Source organism: Festucalex cinctus, chromosome 1 (genome assembly GCF_051991245.1).
Source record: "Festucalex cinctus isolate MCC-2025b chromosome 1, RoL_Fcin_1.0, whole genome shotgun sequence".
In the NCBI taxonomy this organism is placed as follows: domain Eukaryota; kingdom Metazoa; phylum Chordata; class Actinopteri; order Syngnathiformes; family Syngnathidae; genus Festucalex; species Festucalex cinctus.
Window position 1 is genome coordinate 5,129,284 of NC_135411.1, and position 23,990 is coordinate 5,153,273.

The 23,990-nt window shown below is 38.5% G+C and overlaps 1 protein-coding gene across 1 annotated transcript in view; it reads left to right on the plus strand.

The window, feature by feature from the left end:
• The window catches only part of LOC144013499 (receptor-type tyrosine-protein phosphatase N2-like), an 83,433-nt gene extending 60,497 nt beyond the window's left edge, over positions 1-22,936 (plus strand). The window contains exons 16-23 of the mRNA XM_077512460.1: positions 2,407-2,480; positions 9,023-9,100; positions 9,194-9,313; positions 10,781-10,947; positions 14,968-15,021; positions 16,806-16,870; positions 20,363-20,436; positions 20,548-22,936. Coding sequence (XP_077368586.1) covers positions 2,407-2,480; positions 9,023-9,100; positions 9,194-9,313; positions 10,781-10,947; positions 14,968-15,021; positions 16,806-16,870; positions 20,363-20,436; positions 20,548-20,619 — 704 coding nt within the window. The 3' untranslated portion in view covers positions 20,620-22,936. The remainder of the gene's footprint in view (positions 1-2,406; positions 2,481-9,022; positions 9,101-9,193; positions 9,314-10,780; positions 10,948-14,967; positions 15,022-16,805; positions 16,871-20,362; positions 20,437-20,547) is intronic.
• Positions 22,937-23,990: the final 1,054 nt, after the last annotated feature.

The following is a 23,990-nucleotide window of genomic DNA, read 5'->3' on the forward strand; positions in this document are numbered from 1 at the left end:
GTTTTCACAAATCGATTTAAAATTGTAAGTCATTTAGCTTTTTTTCTAGATGGCTCTGGTTGATCTCCCTTGCTCTGCTGCCACCTGCTGGCCGTTTGTGTAATAACTACCATTTCCGCAACCGTTCTTTGCAGTTGAGAGGCCTTCTGGATGCTCGAGCATGAAAAAACAAAACAAAACGTATAAATACGTCTTTGGGACACTTTAAACATAAAAAAAACGTATTTACACATTATTGGGAACAAATGAGTTAATCCTATTTTCGTGGCATTTTTTATTTATATTTTTCTCCCGCCCTGCTTTATAAAAAAAAAAATTTGGCGAACGCAAATGGTTCCGGAGTTACGGAGACTTGGAAAACCGTGCGTCATTTTTCGCCTCCTGCGTCACTCTCCTCCGATGACGCAATGCTTGCCCCTACTCCACACGTGAAAATCTGCCATAATCTATAGTAGGGCTGTGCAATTAATCGAAATGCAATTGCAATTTCAATTATAACACTCCACAATTACACCCTCAGTACTCACCGATACCGATACCAACTGCCGATACCAGTCGTTAATAAAATTACATGAAATCAATAAATAATAATGCATTCAAACTGATCACCAACATTAACTCAGGAGCACAATAATAATAAAAAAAAAAAAACTTTAACCTGCAAAACAAAAATATATAAAAGAATTTGTGCTGATTTTTTTTTTTTTTTTTTTTTTTTTTTGCTGTGTGTAAAGCGCGCATGCTCAGTGCAAACAAAACCCCTCCACCACCGAGCGAATGCTCCCTGCACACACTCTGCCAATAATGAGAGCGCCACTGCCCCCTAATGTAGTGGAGGTGCAATTGCACTTTATTCTAGGAGCGTAAAAAAAAAATACTAAAAAATAAAAAAATAAAAAAATAAAAAAGCATGTTCCCCGAGGTCAAACGTACCCCCTGGGGGGGCCCGCCCCACTATTTGAGAAGCACTGACGTGACAGTATGCCGCTATCTCCCTGCATGAAATTATACTATTTAATTGTATGGAATGCTCATGAAATAAGATCAAAACAATAAATGAAGCAAAATTACGATAAGTTAAGTTTGCTGGAGGTCAAAATGAGTTTTGAGGACCAAAATAATTTTACCACTATCCGCCATTTTGGTTGTTTACTTTCACCTCGAACGCTTTCGGGTCGGAACTGGTGAAAAAAACAACTCGGATATCCCCGATTCCCGACGGTCCTGGAATGCAGCATAATGAAAGTTGGGGCCGCCTGACCTGTCGGCAGTTCATCACCAATCGTTTCGACTTCTTATTATAAAAACGCTCGAGGCTCGCCAGAGAAAATGTCAAGAAATGTTTGGCCAAAGAGACGCAAAAGGTCACCAACGCCAGCTGGATGCAATCGTCCACAACTTGAAGGGTTTTAGTTTTATTTTAGTTTTTTTTCTCTCATTTCATAATACATTGAAAATTTTATAGGTCTATAATTTCCTATAGTTGCCACAAGAGGGCGGCATAGCACTACATTTCTGTTGCGGCCTGGCCGAATGGAGCTCTTACACGCACTCCAAAATAGTTCCTTGGCACCGAGAGGCCACTAGAAGGCGTCGAAGCAATACTTTTATTTCACACAAGGCTTTTTGGGCTTGGCACAAAAAAAACACACATTCATACAAATATCACCATAATAAAACACGAGAGAAATCATAACCATGTTTTTACCAGGAGGAAAAAAAATGACAATTTTAGGGGAAAAATGTATGAATGAATATTTTTTTAATGCAAAAAGAAGTTGTAATATTTGCAAAGTTTTTTTTTTTTTCATAATCAAGAACAAGTCAGAATTGTATGGGCTATCAAATATTATGACAAAAAAAATATCACTAGACTAAAATCGTCCCGACAACATATTTTTTTTGGAAAATTATTTCATGCAAATATTTAGAGACAGTGGAATTCTGAATATTGCCAGAATAATTTTTACTGGTGTTAATATTGCAGCAAAGATTTACGAGAACCTAATTTTTTGTAAATGTTATGAAAAGTGAACAAGAAAAAAAAATATTACAAGAAGGAAGTTATTAATTTAATGAAAAAGTCTTTCATGTAATTAAATTACAATAAAAAAACTAAATATAAAAAAAGTGTGAATTTTGTTAAAATTGTAGTTTTATTACCGAAAATATTTTTATGTTTTTATTTTGATATTAATCACAATATGAGCAATGTTTTAAAAACAAACCGTCTCAACAATTTGACATTTGACAATAAGGGGACAGAGATAACCGTTTTATCGTAAAAAAAAAAAAATCATTCATATTTTGTCTATAACGTTAAAAAAATGCACATTTGAGAGAAGCGTGATGAATTATGGAAAGAAAAAAAAAGTCATCCATTTGCGTCATTTTCTTCCCATCCAGACGATCATTCTCGCATCACCTTGCGACTGGAAAACTGTCAAGGCAACTCCGACTACATCAACGCCAGCCCCATCGTAAGTGCACGAAGGAACAACAAATGGATCCGCCCCCGCGGGAAATTATCGTTTTTTTTTTTTCTTGTTTTTTTTTTTTACCTTGGCCCGTTTGTTGACTTTTCAGCCGTGCTAACTGAGAATGTTTTTTTTTTTTTTTTGCGTGTTGGGATTTATGGGCTCTCGTTTCCCGCCTCCAGGCAGACCAGGCAACAAGACTTGCATCCAAAATGCCGTTTGTGTCTTTTTTGTTGGAATCAATCTGTTGGAACATGTCCAAATAAAAAAAGTGCATTCGATTTGCTGCAACACGCAAAAAAAAACAAAAAAACTTTGTTCAATTACCGGCTTGCTGAGGCAAGGGTGAGCCTCAACATTAGTTTTATGTTAGATTTTTGGAAACAAACGCTTAAATATCAGCATATATATATATATATATATATATATATATATATATATATATATATATATATATATATATATATATATATATATATCCTGCGATTGGTTGGCAACCAGTCCAGGGTGTCCCCTGCCTACTGCCCAGAGCCAGCTGAGATAGGCGCCAGCAGCCCCCACGACCCTTGTGAGGAATAAGCGGTCAAGAAAATGGATGGATGGATGGATATATATATATATATATATATATATATATATATATATATATATACATACATGGTGGATGGATGGATGGATGGATGGATGATGGATGGATGATGGATGTATGAATGGATGATGATGGATGGATGGATGATGATGGATGATGGATGGATGGATAGATGGATGATGGATGATGGATGGATGATGATGGATGATGGATGGATGATGGATGGATGGATGGATGGACGGACGGACGGATGGATGGATGGATGGATGGACGGATGGATGATGATAGATGGATGATGGATGGATGGATAGATGATGATGGATGGATAGATGGATTTATGGATGGATGGATGGATGGATGGATGGATGATGATGGATGGATTGATGGATGGATGATGGATGTATGGATGGATGATGATGGATGATGGATGGATAGATGTATGGATGGATGATGGATGATGGATGGATGATGGATAGATGGATGGATGATGATGGATGATGGATGGATGGATGGATGGATGATGGTTGGATGGATGATGATGGATGATGGATGGATGGATGGATGATGGATGGATGGATGATGATGGATGATGGATGGATAGATGTATGGGTGGATGATGGATGGATGGATGATGGATGGATGGACGGATGGATGGATGGATGGATGATGGATGGATGGATGATGGATGGATGATGATGGATTATGGATGGATAGATGTATGGGTGGATGATGGATGGATGGATGATGTGGATGGACGGATGGATGGATGGATGGATGATGGATGGATGGATGGATGATGGATGGATGGATGATGATGGATGGATGGATGATGGATGGATGGACGGACGGATGGATGGATGATGGATGGATGGATGGATCGATGATGGATGGATGATGATGGATGGATGGATGATGGATGGATGATGATGGATGATGGATGGATGGATGGATGGATGGATGATGTATGGATGGAGGATGATGGATGATGGATGGATAGATGTATGGGTGGATGATGGATGGATGGATGGATGGATGGATGGATGATGGATGGATGGATGGATGGATGATGATGGATGATGGATGGATAGATGGATGATGGATGGATGGACGGACGGATGGATGGATGGATGGATGGATGATGATCGATGGATGATGGATGGATGGATGGATAGATGATGATGGATGATGGATGGATAGATGGATTTATGGATGGACGGATGGATGGATGGATGATGATGGATGATGGATGGATGGATGATGGATGATGGATGTATGGATGGATGATGATGGATGATGGATGGATAGATGTATGGATGGATGATGGATGATGGATGGATGATGGATGGATGGATGGATGATGGATGGATGGATGGATGGATGATGGATGGATGGATGGATGATGGATGGATGGATGATGATGGATGATGGATGGATAGATGTATGGGTGGATGATGGATGGATGGATGATGGATGGATGGATGGATGGATGGATAGATGTATGGGTGGATGATGGATGGATGGATGATGGATGGATGGACGGATGGATGGATGGATGGATGGATGGATGATGATGGATGATGGATGGATGCATGGACGGACGGACGGACGGATGGATGGATGGATGGATGGATGGACGGATGGATGATGATAGATGGATGATGGATGGATGGATAGATGATGATGGATTGATAGATGGATGGATGGATGGATGGATGATGATGGATGGATTGATGGATGGATGATGGATGTATGGATGGATGATGATGGATGATGGATGGATAGATGTATGGATGGATGATGGATAGATGGATGGATGGATGGATGGATGATGGTTGGATGGATGATGATGGATGATGGATGGATGGATGGATGATGGATGGATGGATGATGATGGATGAATAGATGTATGGGTGGATGATGGATGGATGGATGATGGATGGATGGACGGATGGATGGATGGATGGATGATGGATGGATGGATGATGGATGGATGATGATGGATTATGGATGGATAGATGTATGGGTGGATGATGGATGGATGGATGATGTGGATGGACGGATGGATGGATGGATGGATGATGGATGGATGGATGATGATGGATGGATGGATGATGGATGGATGGACGGACGGATGGATGGATGATGGATGGATGGATGGATGGATGATGGATGGATGATGATGGATGGATGGATGATGATGGATGATGGATGGATGGATGGATGGATGGATGATGGATGGATGGATGATGATGGATGATGGATGGATAGATGTATGGGTGGATGATGGATGGATGGATGATGGATGGATGGACGGATGGATGGATGGATGGATGGATGATGGATGGATGGATGGATGGATGATGATGGATGATGGATGGATAGATGGATGATGGATGGATGGATGATGATGGATGATGGATGGATAGATGTATGGGTGGATGATGGATGGATGGATGATGGATGGATGGACGGATGGATGGATGGATGGATGGATGGATGGATGATGGATGATGGATGGATGGATGATGATGGATGATGGATGGATAGATGTATAGGTGGATGATGGATGGATGGATGATGGATGGATAGATGGATTTATGGATGGATGGATGGATGGATGGATGGATGATGATGGATGGATTGATGGATGGATGATGGATGTATGGATGGATGATGATGGATGATGGATGGATAGATGTATGGATGGATGATGGATGATGGATGGATGATGGATAGATGGATGGATGATGATGGATGATGGATGGATGGATGGATGGATGATGGTTGGATGGATGATGATGGATGATGGATGGATGGATGGATGATGGATGGATGGATGATGATGGATGATGGATGGATAGATGTATGGGTGGATGATGGATGGATGGATGATGGATGGATGGACGGATGGATGGATGGATGGATGATGGATGGATGGATGATGGATGGATGATGATGGATTATGGATGGATAGATGTATGGGTGGATGATGGATGGATGGATGATGTGGATGGACGGATGGATGGATGGATGGATGGATGATGGATGGATGGATGGATGATGGATGGATGGATGATGATGGATGGATGGATGATGGATGGATGGACGGACGGATGGATGGATGATGGATGGATGGATGGATGATGGATGGATGATGATGGATGGATGGATGATGGATGGATGATGATGGATGATGGATGGATGGATGGATGGATGGATGATGGATGGATGGAGGATGATGGATGATGGATGGATAGATGTATGGGTGGATGATGATGGATGGATGGATGGATGGATGGATGATGGATGGATGGATGGATGGATGATGATGGATGATGGATGGATAGATGGATGATGGATGGATGGACGGACGGATGGATGGATGGATGGATGGATGATGATCGATGGATGATGGATGGATGGATGGATAGATGATGATGGATGATGGATGGATAGATGGATTTATGGATGGACGGATGGATGGATGGATGATGATGGATGATGGATGATGGATGATGGATGATGGATGTATGGATGGATGATGATGGATGATGGATGGATAGATGTATGGATGGATGATGGATGATGGATGGATGGATGGATGATGATGGATGATGGATGGATGATGGATGGATGGATGGATGATGGATGGATGGATGATGATGGATGATGGATGGATAGATGTATGGGTGGATGATGGATGGATGGATGATGGATGGATGGATGGATGGATGGATAGATGTATGGGTGGATGATGGATGGATGGATGATGGATGGATGGACGGATGGATGGATGGATGGATGGATGGATGGATGATGATGGATGATGGATGGATGCATGGACGGACGGACGGATGGATGGATGGATGGATGGATGGACGGATGGATGATGATAGATGGATGATGGATGGATGGATAGATGATGATGGATTGATAGATGGATGGATGGATGGATGGATGATGATGGATGGATTGATGGATGGATGATGGATGTATGGATGGATGATGATGGATGATGGATGGATAGATGTATGGATGGATGATGGATGGATGATGGATAGATGGATGGATGGATGGATGGATGATGGTTGGATGGATGATGATGGATGATGGATGGATGGATGGATGATGGATGGATGATGATGGATGAATAGATGTATGGGTGGATGATGGATGGATGGATGATGGATGGATGGACGGATGGATGGATGGATGATGGATGGATGGATGATGGATGGATGATGATGGATTATGGATGGATAGATGTATGGGTGGATGATGGATGGATGGATGATGTGGATGGACGGATGGATGGATGGATGGATGATGGATGGATGGATGATGATGGATGGATGGATGATGGATGGATGGACGGACGGACGGATGGATGGATGATGGATGGATGGATGGATGGATGGATGATGGATGGATGATGATGGATGGATGGATGATGGATGGATGATGATGGATGATGGATGGATGGATGGATGGATGGATGATGGATGGATGGATGATGATGGATGATGGATGGATAGATGTATGGGTGGATGATGGATGGATGGATGGATGGATGGACGGACGGATGGATGGATGGATGGATGGATGATGGATGGATGGATGGATGGATGATGATGGATGATGGATGGATAGATGGATGATGGATGGATGGATGATGATGGATGATGGATGGATAGATGTATGGGTGGATGATGGATGGATGGATGATGGATGGATGGACGGATGGATGGATGGATGGATGGATGGATGATGGATGATGGATGGATGGATGATGATGGATGATGGATGGATAGATGTATGGGTGGATGATGGATGGATGGATGATGGATGATGGATGGATAGATGGATTTATGGATGGATGGATGGATGGATGATGGATGGATGGATGGATGGAAATAAATAGTGTTAATTCCATTCTGCAAAGCCTAAGCAATGTCTGGAATTTGTCTTCCGTGTTGTGTCCCTCCAAAATGAGCATTATTATTATTATTTTTTTTAATTTTTATTTTTGCAAATGTGCACATCTGTGAATGAACATTAACTATGCAAATAAGCTTGAATTTCACCTGCAGCTGTTTCTTTTCTTTTCTTTTCTTTTTTTTCTCTCAATTGTATCTTTGGACATATTAATGATCAACAAGCTGGAATTTGCTGGCAAGCGCGTTTGTTAGTCCTGGAGCCTCTCAAAGGTTTCTCGGGGGGGCGTCAACCAATTTTGCACGCCTCCAAAATCATCCGTCTGGCCTGCGTCATTGCCGGCAGCTAAACTGGCCTCATAATTACGTTTAAGCGTACACGTTTCAAGTTGCATGCTAATAGGCGGTGGCGGCTAGCTAGCTAGCTCGTCACCTCGCGCACGCCGTCCGTCTGTCATTTGAATTTTGACGAGGACTTGACGGCTGACGGATGGCGGCTACGTTTGAATCGCCGTGAATCGTTTCGTGCAGTCGTACGCATCACAAAAACAAATGTGTCTTCAAATGTGCACGCAAGAATGCGACGTTGAATGTGAGTGTTAATTTTATCCGCCATTTTTAAATGGAGTCTCAGTTTTAGTCCTGTTTCAATCTAGCTTGTTAGTTGTTGTTTTTTTTTATCATAGTAAGTCAACCTCATCCCATTTTTATTTAGTCAATTTTTGTTGACTATAAATCAAGCGTTTTAGTCTTTATTTTGAAAACAACAAGAAAACAACTTTATTCGTCTAGTTTGAGCCAACAAAAACTGGCAACGTTTTTGTCTAGTTTTTGTCAGGACAATGATTTTACCACAGTATATTTTGTGTCAGCAAATAATGTTGGATATTTCAGATCTAAAACTATTTCACATCAAAAATTTCTCTTATCTTTTTTTGGATGAACAAAATGCTTTGTTAATGTTAAATTTGATGTGGTTATGACTGCACTGATATGAATTCATACTTTTGTGTTCCACGCAGATGGACCACGACCCGCGTAACCCGGCCTACATCGCCACGCAAGGCCCGCTGCCCTCCACCGTGGCCGACTTCTGGCAGGTGACGCTTCCGTCCCATCGCAAGTCGGAACTAAACTTCCTTCTCACTTCCTGACCTTGTATGTTTTTTTGTTGTTGTTTTTTTTTTTCCCAGATGGTTTGGGAGAACGGCTGCGTGGTGATCGTCATGCTGACGCCGCTGGTGGAAAGCGGCGTGAAACAGTGCTACCACTACTGGCCAGACGAGGGCTCCAATCTCTATCACATTTACGAGGTAGGCCATCTGGACCGGGTGCTTTTTTTTTTTTTTTTTTTTTTTTGGACTTTCCTTGGATCCGTTTGGTATATGGGGGAAAAAAAAATGTTAGGAAACGATTCGTTATCATAATTGCGGCTAAGTTTTTGAGGGATATAGTTCAAGTTAGAAGGGTGTCACAACGGTCTACCCTCGTTTATTTTTATTTTTTTTAAAACAACGTGCTTTTTGGTTTGTTTATGTTTGTTGATCTTTGCACGGGCGTATCTCTCAAACGCGACGTCCGACCGGGGACATACGGGCATCGGCAGATTCGTCTGGATAACCCGCCTTTTACCTGACCTTTCCAACGACGCCGCCACGTCATTGCAGTCTGGAGATAGAAAATATATACTGTGCTGTTGTATATCAAGTATAAAAAAATCAATAAATAAATAAACAAAAAAAAACAAACAAAAAAAACATTTTAATGAAAAAAAAATGACTAAATGAAAAAACAAATGATGAGTGAAAAAAATATTCTTCAACAAAAAATCATACCAAAATGAAAAAAAAAACATATAATAAATTAAAACAATATATACTGTGCTGTATACTGTAATCAGTAAATTAAAAAAAAACATACTTTTAATGGAAAAAATGACAAAAAAAAAAAACATAAATGGAAAAAAATATTTATACATACATATATATATATATATATATATATATATATATATATATATACTGTGCTGAGAATAAATAAATAAAAAATAAAAAAACAAATGGAAAAAAATGACTGTAAATGATAAAAAAAATAATGAATGAAGAAGCAGTCAAATTAAAGTAAAAATCATACCAAAACCAAAAAAACATGTGATAAATGAAAAAATATATACTGTACTGGATACTGTAATAAAAACAAAAAAAAACAAAAAAAAAACCATACATTTAATGAAAAAAAAATGAATGTAAATTAATGTATGATGAATTTCTGCGATTGGCTGACAACCAGTCCAGGGTGTCCCCCCCGCCTACTGACCAGAGCCAGCTGGGATAGGCTCCAGCACCCCCCGCGACCCTTGTGAGTAATAAGCGGTCAAGAAAATGGATGAATGGATGGTATGATGAATTTAAAAAGCATTTATGATAAAGTAAAAATCATACAAACACGAAAAGACACAAAAAATCGATACTGTAGTGTATACTGTAATAAAAAAATAAAAAAATATATATACTTTTAATGAAAAAAAATGAATGTAAATGAATGTATGAGGAATGAAAAAATAATTTATAATAAAGTAAAAATCATACCAACATGAAAAAACATAATAAATGAAAAAATATATATAATTTACGGGATATTTTTATTTTATTTTATTTTTTAAATTAACGCGGATCGCTCACGTTCCTTTTTGAATTTGTTGCGGATTGGCATAGCGCGTCTTGGGAAATGTTTTTTTTTTTTTAACGGTTGCCAGAGTTGCAGTTGTTGTTGCGTTGCAGGTCAACCTGGTGTCGGAGCACATCTGGTGCGACGACTTCCTGGTGCGGAGTTTCTACCTGAAGAACATGCAGACCAATGAGACGCGGACCGTCACGCAGTTCCACTTCCTGACCTGGCTCAACCAGAACGTGCCCGAGACCAGTCGCACACTCCTGGACTTTCGCAGGTAGGGACTCCATGATTTAGCAATTAAAACTGACTGAGAATTTAGTGTTTTATAAAAGAGGAGGTCAGTGAAGGAAGTACTCGAGTTCTAATCTGTACTCGGGTAGGAGCGTTTGGTACCAGATGGATGACCTTTCAGGCTTACTTCAAACCAAAATGGCCAACTTCCTGTTTCTTTTCAAGCGTGACTTCTTGAGACTTTTTTGTGGTGCTACTCATGATAGACATTGCTACCAAATTTCGTGTTGCTAAGTGAAAATGCTTGCAGGGGCTGAATTTTTAAAAACTTATTGACTTTTATTAGAAATTCTGTTTTTATGACATGGAATTGATTGCTTCAAATCAAAATGGTAGACTTCCTATGTCATTCCCAGACATTTTTGTGGGTCCACACATAATAGACATGTCTACCAAATTCCTTGTTGCCATGTAAAACTGGTTTTGGGGGCTGAATTTTCAAAACGTTGGTGTGGTTGACTAGTTTTGTTTCATCATCCTAAAACGGCGTCATAAACCAAAATGGCAGACTTCCTGTTCATTTCCCGGGATGGCTTCCAGAGACTTTTTTGTTGGTCCACACATGATTGATATGTCTCTCAAATTTCATGTTGCTACGTCAAACTGGTTTTGGGGGCTGAATTTTCAAAACGTTGGTGTGGTTGACTAGTTTTGCTTCATCATCCTAAAACGGCGTCATAAACCAAAATGGCAGACTTCCTGTTCATTTCCCGGGATGGCTTCCAGAGACTTTTTTGTTGGTCCACACATGATTGATATGTCTCTCAAATTTCATGTTGCTACGTCAAACTGGTTTTGGGGGCTGAATTTTCAAAACGTTGGTGTGGTTGACTAGTTTTGTTTTGTCATCCTAAAATGGCGTCTTAAACCAAAATGGCAGACTTCCTGTTTATTTCCCGGGATCGCTTCCAGAGACTTTTTAGTTGGTCCACACATGATCGATATGTCTCCCAAATTTCATGTTGCTACGTCAAACTATGTTTGAGGGCTGAATTTTCAAAACGACGATATGGTTGACTAGTTTCGTTTTGTCATCCTAAAATGGCGTCTTAAACTAAAATGGCAGACTTCCTGTTCATTTCCCGGGATGGCTTCCAGAGACTTTTTTGTTGGTCTAAAACATGATTAATATGTCTTTCAAATTTCATGTTGCTACGTCAAACTGGTTTTGGGGGCTGAATTTTCAAAACGACGATATGGTTAACTAGTTTTGTTTTATCATCTTAAAATGGCATCATAAACCAAAATGGCAGACTTCCTGTTTATTTCCTGGGATGGCTTCCAGAGACTTTTTTTGTGAGTCCACTTATAATTGACCTGTGTACCAAATTTCATGTTGCTACGTCAAACTGTCTTTGAGGGCTGAATTTTTCAAAACTTCTTATTAGCATTCATGGGAGATGATGCTGTAAGAAACAGGTTGGCATGATTACCATGGAAACAAGCCCCCCCCCCCCCCCCCCCCCCCAAACAGCATGTTAATCCCACCAAACCGCACCCTTTTACCAGCTAACTAGCGGTTGCCAGTGTCATTTTTGTGATGTTGCAGCTAGTAATATGAGCCCAGTTGCATAGTCACAAAAGTGATCATTGGAGACTGTGATTCTGCAACTTGAGGGGGCCGCATGGACCCCCCCAAACCTCACCAACCCCTTAACCCCGCCCCCAAACCCTCAAACTAACCCCCCCCCCACCTTTTTTCCTCCTCGCTGTGCCCGCTGACCCAAGATGAGCGCTCTCCTTCTTTTTTGCTTACTCATGCTTGTACCGCCTTCCTCTCGCACGCCCGCACGCTCGCCTGAGCCCCTTTCACGCCGTCCGTCAAAAGCCGGATTATTCTCAGCTTTGTTTACTTACCGGGTTGCCGGTTCCAACCAAATTAAGGTGGGGGGGGTGACCCTCCATTTTGCCAGCTTCCCGGTATATCAAATCAGAGGCGGAATGACGGCTGCGTGAAAGGGGATACGGGAAAATGTTGTGATGGGGGCGTGAAGATTAACACGATCACTTCACCATCCCTGTTGTGTTACTGTCCGAAATTTTCATACGCCGCTGAGACTGAAATTGTGGAATTCAGTCAACGCGTGAAAGCGCACAATGGTCTGCTTCACCAGGTTCTGTGTGAAATGTAAAGGAAATTACAGTAGATACTGATTGAGCTCTGTGTGAAAGGTATGTACTTGAAATTGGATCAAGACATAAATTTAGCAATCAAAGTGTCTATTTTATCTGTCACAACATCATGTAATTGTTCAAATGTGGCGATGCCGTGTCTCTGTGTGAAAGGGCAAACTGAGATGTGAAATTTAACACCCGTCTTGGGTGTCATTTCTCCCACCCCGTTTTGTTGAAAACAATTGTTGCTGTTAGACAACTCTTCAGCCATCACACCTTCAAAATCTAAATGCGGGATGACGTATCTCTGCGTGAAAGGGTGTGTTGGGGTATACATTTTAACACCGACGTTGAGTATCCCCCTTCACCACTGGGTTCTACCGTTTCGCCTTTGAAGCACCATTTTTGCGTGAACTATTGATAGAAAGAATGAAATAGACGAGCACACAGTAGCCCCTTTCACGCTGCCCCTCAAAGCCGGATTTTTGCGAGGTTCCTGATCTGTGTGAAAGGCACTGGAAGTGAATCAGGTGGTTGGATTGATGTTATATTAGCAGTGGATCAGTGGATGCGTAAATCTAAATCTAAATCCCTGGAACATGATAAAAGGTAAATCTTACTTTTGTGTGAAAGGCACAGGTGGTAAAAAAGGCCAGCTCTACCGTAATACCACTCGTGCAACAACGTGACCTCCTTTGTCAACTCGTCGTTCTCCGCCGAGTCGTAAGGCTTAGCGCGGCGTGAGCGCACCCCTTCTGTACACCCCCCGCCAGCTGTTGCCATGGCAACGTGACTTTTGACTGCAGCGAACTCCCACTCGGTTGGGAGAGACACGACCCCCTTTCACCCCCCAACGCCAACACGACAAGTCACTTTCACACAGCCAGTTTCCTCAAAACTGACAAATGGAAGTTGTCTGTCATTTGTCTGCGCCTTTCACGCACAACCATTGGGATATTTCTGTGTCTGTGTGAAATCCTGATAATTAGATGACATCCGCATCTTGCGTCGCGTAAACTTCCTCCCCTCTGTCCTGGCTTTCTGCTATCCCCTTTCGCACTACTGCTAATACACCGTCAAAATGGTGCATACTCTAAGAGGTGCAAAGGTAGAGCCAGCATTTGTTTCACACAGAGGTGAGTGCCTGGTGTTCATTTTTTTCCTCTTCCTGGCTTCCATGCGTTGGCTTTTACACACATATTTCGGTACATGATAAATATCGCAATCATATCGGCATCGCTATATTCAGCAACTATATCGCATGCTTTTCCAATATCGTTTTCTACAGTAAATATTTTTTTTTCCCAAAATTTAATAAGACCTGAAATCTTAAACTTTGACCTTTCTTTGTTTTATTGTCAAACAAAAAATATCTGAAGTTTCCCAGATTTCAAGTTAACTGAAAATGTAATAGTTCCCCTGAGATTGAAATGGTTTTAGATTTAAAAAAAAAAAAAAAAAAAAAAAAAAAAAAAAAAAGGCCGATACCGATATTCGTCAAAATGACCAATATTGGCGCCGATAATCGGTCAGTCTATCTCTAATCACCTGCTTTGTTTGAGAAACACAAAAAAATAAAAAATGAAAAAAATAAAAAATAAAAAAAAATTTAAAAAAAAGGTCGATACCGATATTCGTCAAAATGGTCGATATTGGCGCCGATAATCGGTCAGTCTATCTCTAATCACCTGCTTTGCTTGAGAAACAAAAAAAATAAATAAAATCTCTTGTCCAAGTTCTAGTCCATACTCGGGCAGCAATTTGCAGAATTTTGCCCAAGTTTGAGGCAAGGTCTTTTTTTTTTTTCACGTCCTCGCGTTTCTTTGACGTCGCGCTTCCAAAGACGCGGCCGCTGAGCGCCTCCTTGTGTTGCTGTTGTGTTTTGCAGGAAGGTGAACAAGTGTTACCGCGGACGCGCCTGTCCCATCATCGTGCACTGCAGGCAAGTCAAAGGAAGCGCCGGGAAGGAAACGGGACTCGTGCCAGCGCGCTTCCTCCATTTCGCACACATCAAGAGTGATCAGAGTTTCCAAAATAACAAAAAAAACAACCCCCAATGCCAGCGGATTTCGAGCATTTTAACTCATTTTTGGAAGCAAACAAAATATTGTGATCTTTTGCTACATAAACAACATGGCTACCACACGAAAGATCGCATTCCATTCTTTCATTAGAGAAAAAAAGCATGTTTCTACCTTATTCCGTTCTTTAGTAATCACCATTTGAAAATTGGTCATTTGAGTCACATTGAGCCAAAATTGGAAAGAAAAAGATAAATTTTCTCCACAACAGTGACTTTGATACGAATATTTTTTGTTTAGTGACGCTCCGTCAAATTAGGTTTAATGTTACAAAGGCTGTGATCATTCACGTCAGCCTTGAAATCGTTGTATTTCATGAGATTGCGTTATGTTTCATTGTAATTTGCAGCTCTAGTTAGGGCCCGAGCAGCTGCCGCTGCCATCTGCTGGCCATAGTTAGTGGGTGTTTTTGATTTCACAACTCATTGACCCGGCTGCGCTGCACTTGGACGTTGCACTGACCACTGATATATTATTTAAAAAAAAAAAAAAAAGTAGTTGACGTCACTTAACGTTTATGGCGGCATACATCGTGATTTTACTAAACATTATTAAACGTTTTTGGCGGTCAAAGAGTTAATTAAAATTATCGCCTATTTTATTTTTTCCCGGTTTTACGGGAAATACAAAAAAAAAATCAACCATTTGCATCATTAGGAGATGATTTAGGCAAAAAAAAAAAAAAATATATATATATATATATATATATATATATATATATATATATATATATATATATATATAGATTTTTTTTTCTTTTGCTACATAAACAACATGGGTACCACTTTTTTTTTTTTTTTTTTTTTTTTTTTTTTTAAATATATCAGTGGTCAGTGCAACGTCCAAGTGCAGCGCAGCCGGGTCAATGAGTTGTGAAATCAAAAACTAACCAACTATGGCCAGCAGATGGCAGCGGCAGCTGCTCGGGCCCTAACTAGAGCTGCGAATTACAATGAAACATGAAATGGAACGTTTTCAAGGCTGACGTGAATGATCAAAAAATATATAAATATATATAATATAATATATAAAATGAGGTACCATTTTTTTTTCTTAATCTAAATGTTGTCCTATATTTCTTATTATTTTATTTTTCAGTCGCGACTCACCCGTTTGTTTGCCGCGATCAATGCGGATTATTCGGCACAACATCCAAAAGTCAGACCTTCAAAATAAAAGCAAGGGGGTGTGACAGCACAATGTCACTGCACTTTCTTTGACTACGTGGTGGCTTTTCAGCACAAAAAAAACAAAAACAAAAACAAAAACTCCGTAAACCGTATTGTGTCGTTTTCCGTACACTCTTTGTCAACCATTTTGTTTTATGTTAATTATGTGAGGAATGCTGCATGGACATAAATTAAAAAAAAATGTAAATAAATAAATGATAAAAAGTCAACTCAAAGTAAATGAAACAAGAGCTTAATTTAATTCACATAAAAATGAAATAAATAAATATTTAAAATGTATTTAAAAAAAAAAAAAGATTATTCATGTGCATTATTTTGAAATCAGTCATCTGTCTAAAAGTACGCGTGCAAGCATGCAAACTCTTTCTATTGCCGATATTTTGCCGAACGATTTCCGCGCGTGTGCGCCGCCTTCTGAATAATATTGACGATTTCCGTTTGTCTTTCCTGTCCAGCGACGGCGCCGGGCGAAGCGGGACGTACATCCTCGTCGACATGGTCCTCAACCGGATGGCCAAAGGTGGGAACGTTGCCTTGCTTTCAAACTCACACAGTCGGAATTCTCTGCACTTTATCCCTTCAAACTTACGATTTGCAATTTTTTTTTTTTTTGATTCGCGCGTTTATGCGGCGGACAAAACGAAATGTTTAAATGAGCAAAATGGTACAAATAATTTATTTGTACTTTTGCATATTTAGAAAAATGCTACAGTATCTAAACCAATTTTATTTGTAATATGGCAGTAGGGTTATTGTAGTTTTGGAATTTTTCATTTTAGTTTTTATTTAGTTTTGAGTTGTTGTTTTTTTTCATTTAGTTAGTTTTAATTAGTTTTCAGGGTGGTTCTGTTAGTTTTTTATTAGTTTTAGTTCTTTAATAAATAAGTTTAGTTAGTTTCAGTATTAGTTTTAGTTTTGTTTTTTTTAATGTGTATTACTTGTGCACAATATTTAAAAAAACATGGTTGCAACGTCATTCTGGTTTATAACAAAATAAATCTACTAAAAATCACATTTAAAATCATCCCCAACGGCTCATGCATTCAATTAATTACCAAAGACTAAAACGAAGGACAAATCTTTGCTATAATTATAGTTAGTTTTATTTTTAGTTAGTTTTGTAAACATAAAATGTACTTAGTTTTCTTTTTTTTAAAAAGCATCCTTGTTTTTATTTTATTTCGTTCACGAAATTGTAGTTTTGAATTTTAGTTATTTCGCTAGTTTTAGTTAACTAAAATAAACTTTAATAGCACTTGTGTTTTTTTTTTTTTAACTGAGTCAAATGCCATTTTTAGCAGATTCGTGGGCCACTAAAAAATAGATGGCGGGCCGCAAATGGCCCCCGGGCCGTAGTTTAGACACCAATGTCTTAAATACATGTATAAATCATGTGCTTCATGATGTTTACAGGAGGAAAAGAATTATAACTGTAATTCAACAAAAGATGCCTCTACGAAATCTAATTTTGGGGTCTCATAAAGGAACCGAGCGATGGAAGAAAAAGCGGCACATCGTGTCCACTTGTTCAGTTATTGTTATTATTATTATTATTATGATTATTTTTAACTGTAAAAATAGTGACCGTGAGATCTTGTGGAGGTGGGAGGAGCAAGATGGCCGCCCTGTGATTTCAACGGCTTGCACAGGCGTGTATGTCAAATATATATATATATATATATATATATATATATATATATATATATATATATATATATATATATATATATATATATATGTATATATATTCAATGTTCTTCTTTCAAACGTGCAGTGTGTCAAAGGAAATAGTATGGCGCCATCTTGTGGCCATAATCAATGAACCAGAGGGAAAACAAAATAGTTGGCAGGAGTGCAAATAAAAAAAAAAAAAAAAAAAAAAAAAAAATCTGCAACAGACCTGGAACTGAGTTTTTCACTCCTTTAGGACCCTAATCCCCCCCCCCCCCTTTTTTTTTTCTCGCAGCCCCTCCTCCTGGAATAAAACCCATCACATAGCGGCAAGCTTTTCATCACATTTTGATTGGATTTTGTCAGCCTATTATTTTCCAGACACGAACTCGAACCCCTCTGGAGGGGGAGGGGGTGGGGGTGGGGGTGGGGGGGGGGGGGGGTCAGAGGGGTCCCCTCGAAAGTCACTCCGCCCCCGCCAACACACACGCCGGTTGCCGATCAGTGATTTCACTCAAAATTCCTGATTGTGTTGTAATTTATAATGTATTCAATAATTACAGTTTTTGTTGAGCAAGATCTGACAGGTGAGAAAAAAAAGGAAGCTTTTCCCTTACTACAGTCTTTCTACAGCTAATTGGTGGATTTTGACTTTTTCTTGCTACAGTCTTTCTACAGTTAATCAGTGGAGGGAAAAAAACTTGACGTGCCGGAAAAGAAAACTGCAATTTTTGAATGACAATTTTAGTTTTAATTAGCATAAAAAATGAAACTCAACAGATTTTTTTTTTTTTAAATTGTTCCCAGCGTTGTTAATGAATCAATTCTATCAAGATTCAAGTAAACATTTTTTTTTTTTAAGTATGTATAAAAGAATATTTCTACAGCTAATCAGTGGAATTTTGCTTCTTTTTTAACTACAGCTAATTAGTGGAATTTTTATTTTTTTTACTAGTCTTTCTACAACCAATCAATGGAATTTTGGCTTTTTGTTTTGTTACAGCCAATTAGTGGATTTTTTTTTTTTTTAAACTACAGATAATTAGTAGAATTTTGTTTTTTCTTACTACAGTCTTACTACAGCTAATTGGAGGATTTTTGCTTTTTCTTGCTACAGTCTTTCTACAGCTAATCAGTGGAATTTATTTTGGTTTTTTTTAATAACTACAGCTAATTAGTGGAAATTTGCTTTTTTTAACTACAGATAATTAGCGAAATTTGGTTTTTCTTGCTCCAGTCTTTCTATAGCTAATCAATGGATTTTTTATTTTTTATTTTTTTTTATAACTACAGCTAATTAGTGGAAGTTTGCTTTTTTTTAACTACAAATAATTAGTGGAATTTTTTTTTTTTTTACTAGTCTTTCTACAACCAATCAATGGAATTTTGGCTTTTTGTTTTGTTACAGCCAATTAGTGGATTTTTTTTTTTTTTAAAACTACAGATAATTAGTAGAATTTTGTTTTTTCTTACTACAGTCTTACTACAGCTAATTGGAGGATTTTTGCTTTTTCTTGCTACAGTCTTTCTACAGCTAATCAGTGGAATTTATTTTGGGGGTTTTTAATAACTACAGCTAATTAGTGGAAATTTGCTTTTTTTAACTACAGATAATTAGCGGAATTTTGTTTTTTCTTGCTCCAGTCTTTCTATAGCTAATCAATGGATTTTTATTTTTTTTTATAACTACAGCTAATTAGTGGAAGTTTGCTTCTTTTTTTTTTTTTTTACTGCAAATAATTAGTGAATTTTTGTTTTTTCTTGCTACAGTCTTACTATAGCTAATTGGAGGATTTTTGCTTTTTTTTTTGCTACATTGTTTTTATAGCTAATCTGTGGAATTTAACGACAGGCAATTAGTGGAATTTTGCTTTTTTCTTACTACAGCTAATTGGTGGATTTTTGCTTTTTTGTTGCTACAGTCTTTCTGGAATTTAGCTTTTTTTTTTTTTTAACTACAGCTAATTAATGGAAGTTTGCTTTTTTTAACTACAGATAATTACTGGATTTTTTTTTTTTTTTTTACTACAGTCTTACTACAGCTAATTGGTGTATTTTTGCTTTTTCTTGCTACAGTCTTACTACAGCTAATTGGTGTATTTTTGCTTTTTCTTGCTACAGTCTTACTACAGCTAATTGGTGTATTTTTGGTAAGCTGTGGCTTGTGGAGTAAAAAAAAAACTTGACGTGCTAGAAAAAAACTTGACTTCAATTTTAGAATGCCAATTTTAGTTTTAATCAGCATAAAAATTTCAGGCTGTATATGTTCATTGGGAAACTTTTGAGATTTATGAAAATGATGAAAATGTCACAAAAAACTTTCCTTTTTTTGTGTGCGCAGGCGCCAAGGAAATGGACATGGCGGCCACGCTGGAGCACCTGCGAGACCAGCGGCCCGGCATGGTGCACACCAAGGTCAGAAAGTCAGAAAGCTGGACAGCGCACGGGACACTTGATTAGGGACACATCACATCAAGTGTTTTTTTTTTTTTTTGTTTTTTTTTTAAATGTTTTTTCTTTGCGCAGGATCAATTTGCGTTTGCGCTGACGACGGTGGCCGAAGAAGTCAACGCCATCCTCAAAGCGCTTCCGCAGTAGGAAGCAACCAACCAAACAGCCAACGAGCGAGAGGGAGCGGCCATCTTCCTTCTCCCCGCCCTCGGTTGGTTTGCGGTCTGACGAGCGCTCTTCCTCCTCCTCCTCCTCTTCATCTTCTCCAGTTCTTAGTCGAGCTCGTCTCTTTGCGTAGCGTGACGTTTTTCCATCCAAGGTTTTTCTTCTCTTCATCTTTTGACGTGCTTTTCGTTCTGGTTCTCTCAGTGACCTCCCCCAAGGCATAAATTGAGTGTTTTCAATTGAACGGAACACGTGAGGAGTTTAGTTTTTTGTTGTTGTTTTTTTATTCATAACAAATAGCAAATGGAGACGATGTAGCATTTATGCACAGTAGCAGATGACACTACAATCATATTTCATTGTGGGAAGCCTGAGCATATTGTGAAAATTCACGCCGTGATGGTTAATATTTTTCTCTTTCCAAATATTCAGTTTTTCCAAAATTCAGCTTTTTTTTCCACCAAAAAAAATGCACCATTTACTCCCTGTGAGTCAAGTTTCCGGTATGAGTTGTTTCAAGAAAACAATAGTGACAGTTGCTGCTCGGGCCCTAACTAGAGCTGCAAGCAGCTATAATCACCTCCGGCTGTCACATACATTGACCGATTCCAACCATTCCAACGTCAACATACTCAGCTCGTTCCGTCTCATATCAGTCCACATCAGTCAAAAAAAAAAAAAAAAAATCATTCCACATGCATCAATGTTTGTTTTTTGCCTTTCAGCATTCACGCACAATTTTTTTCAGAAATTGCAAATGTATGGTTTCTCTTTGGTATTCCTTAAAACTAGTTGAGGTTTCGATGCGCCGTCTTCATTTCCAAACACGGAAATGTTTTTGCTATGATAGTTGTGCAAAAATCAATGTGATAGCTTTAATACGAGGTGTCAGCATGAGATGTTTTTTTTTTTTTGTTTTTTTTTTATCTTGGTTGTTGTTTTTTTCGCAGTATTGAAAAGGAAGACCAGAATTAGGGCCCGACCGATATTATGGGCCCCATAAAAACGGGCAGATCTCCATTTTCGTGCCGGGCTAAGGCTAGCTTAGCGTGTTTGGGAGTTTGGTAGACCACGTTTACGCCACGAAACGGCTGACGCAACCCTGGTGCTCCTGAGTAGACGAGATTTTAGATCAGCGGTGTCCAACCTACGGCCCGGGGGCCATTTGCGGCCCGCCATCCATTTTTTGGCGACCCCGTGGCAAATACGAAAAATAATTTTTCAATGCTGTTTAAAAAAAAAAAAAAAAAAGAGGGTGGATTAAACATTTCTAGCTACGCAAAGACACAAATTTGCAGCTAATAATTCAGTTTCAGAAATAAAAATAGTTTCATCCACTTGTTGCACTAGTGGCACACAGAGGTCACTATTTGCCTTGTGACTGTTAGCGGTTTTCAATAAGTAACTGTACATGACATCAACCATTTATAATTGCTTCATTGATTTTTACCATGTTTAACTCATTCACTGCCATTGACGGAAAAAGACGTCAAATGATGCATTTTTTTTTGCTGGTCTGGCAATGAATGTGTTAATAAATAACATTAAAAAAAAAAATCAAAGTGGCCCTTGCAGCTTTCAATTTTTCTGTATGTGGGGAAAAAGTTTGGACACCCCTGTTTTAGATGATCGGGTCTAAGTTGTGGCGCAAAAAAAAAAAAATTAGCTGATGTTTGGTGATTTTTCACTTGATATTAAAGTTCAACAGTTGTAAAAGAATCAAATGTTCTGCCTTTAATTTATAGCATGATTGTTGTAAAGGACCAAAAAATGAGTTGTTTTCGTTAGAATATATATTTTGTTATTAATCTAACGATTTGATTTTTTTTTTTTTTTTATCGGAGTCCCAAAATCCGTATGCGTCGGGCCCTAATCCAAATGCTCTTCCAGGCTTTTTTTTTTTTTTTTTTTTTTTTTTTTTTTTTTTTTTTTTGCCATCGTCACGCTTTGATTTAGTCCATGAGAAAAAAAAATAAAAAATCCCGTTTTTGTGGTATTCCTGCAAATTGTTTTGCCGTATTAGCCGCGTGATTTCCAGCATTTGCCACTTGACTGCTTTTCTTGTGCATGGCTTCTGAAATCAGGTCGTCAATAGATCGTCGGTATTGATATCGTATCTATCGTCTGTGGCCGGGATCAAAAGGAAAGCGTTGGATCGTTCTCTGCTGGTGATTCGATCGATCGATTTGATGTCGGTGTGGCGTACAATCGCGCATGCACACGCACGGTCCGCATCAGCACATTGTACAGAAAAGCTATTTTGTTCTATTGGTGTCAATAAAGTTGTCGTGTCAATGTCTTACGTGGGTGTTTTTTTTTTCTTGTTTTTTTTTTCTTTTTGTTTTTTTAATTCAGCACAATTGTGCTGTTGCGTATATACTGTCCATGGACAAACATGTATTATTTTTTTTGTGAATAAAATATTTCATATTTTGTTCATAATCTAGACTCAAAGGTTATTTATGCATTTTAGAATTTATTAGAAAAGTGAACAATTATTTAATACAATAAATCAATATTTATTACATGTGTATACCTAAAATTGTTTTCTATTATTTACAGTAAATCAACTCAATGTAAAAAATGTGTTAGGCCGAAACTTTGTACCTTTGACCCCACAAAAAGAGCATGTTTGTGCTACCATTAACAATCCATCGTCAAAGACTGCAACTTAAATCATTTGTAAAAATTAATTAATTAATTAATTAATTAATTAACAATATCACCTACACATGGACTGATTAGTAGTATAGATTTTAGAAAAAGAATATTGAATTTACCAAATTGTGACATACACTTATTTTGCCAATATTTTATGTAATTTTCATTGCATTTAAATGTGTGTTAAATTGGTTTGTTTTATTAAAAATGAATCAATTATCTAATTAAGATAAACTCACTTAAAATTCACTTAAAACTAATTCTAATAAGTAATTACCAATATGAAAATACAATTGCATTTGTATAAAGTTGTTTACTTGATTTTGTTATTTTTTTTTAATCTTAATTGAAGTTGAGATAATTATAGGGAAAGAATGTAGTATTATTATTATTATTATTATTATTATTATTACAGCTTTTGATCATGTTTTTTTTTTTGTGCTAGAATATTTATTCCAAATATGTAGTAAAAAACAAGCGTAGAAAAATCTTTGACTGAAATCCCTGTCAAATGGCCAAAACGTAAACACGTTGTTGCACGAAGCGGTCGCGAGCACGCGGCGGTCGCGAGGTGGCCCCCACGCCGCGTGTTGCCCACCCCAGCTGGAGCGTTCGGGAAGCCCCCAAAACGTCAAGTGATTTCCTCCAAGACCAAAAGTGATTGAAACGTGCGCGTTTTGGACGAGCGCGGG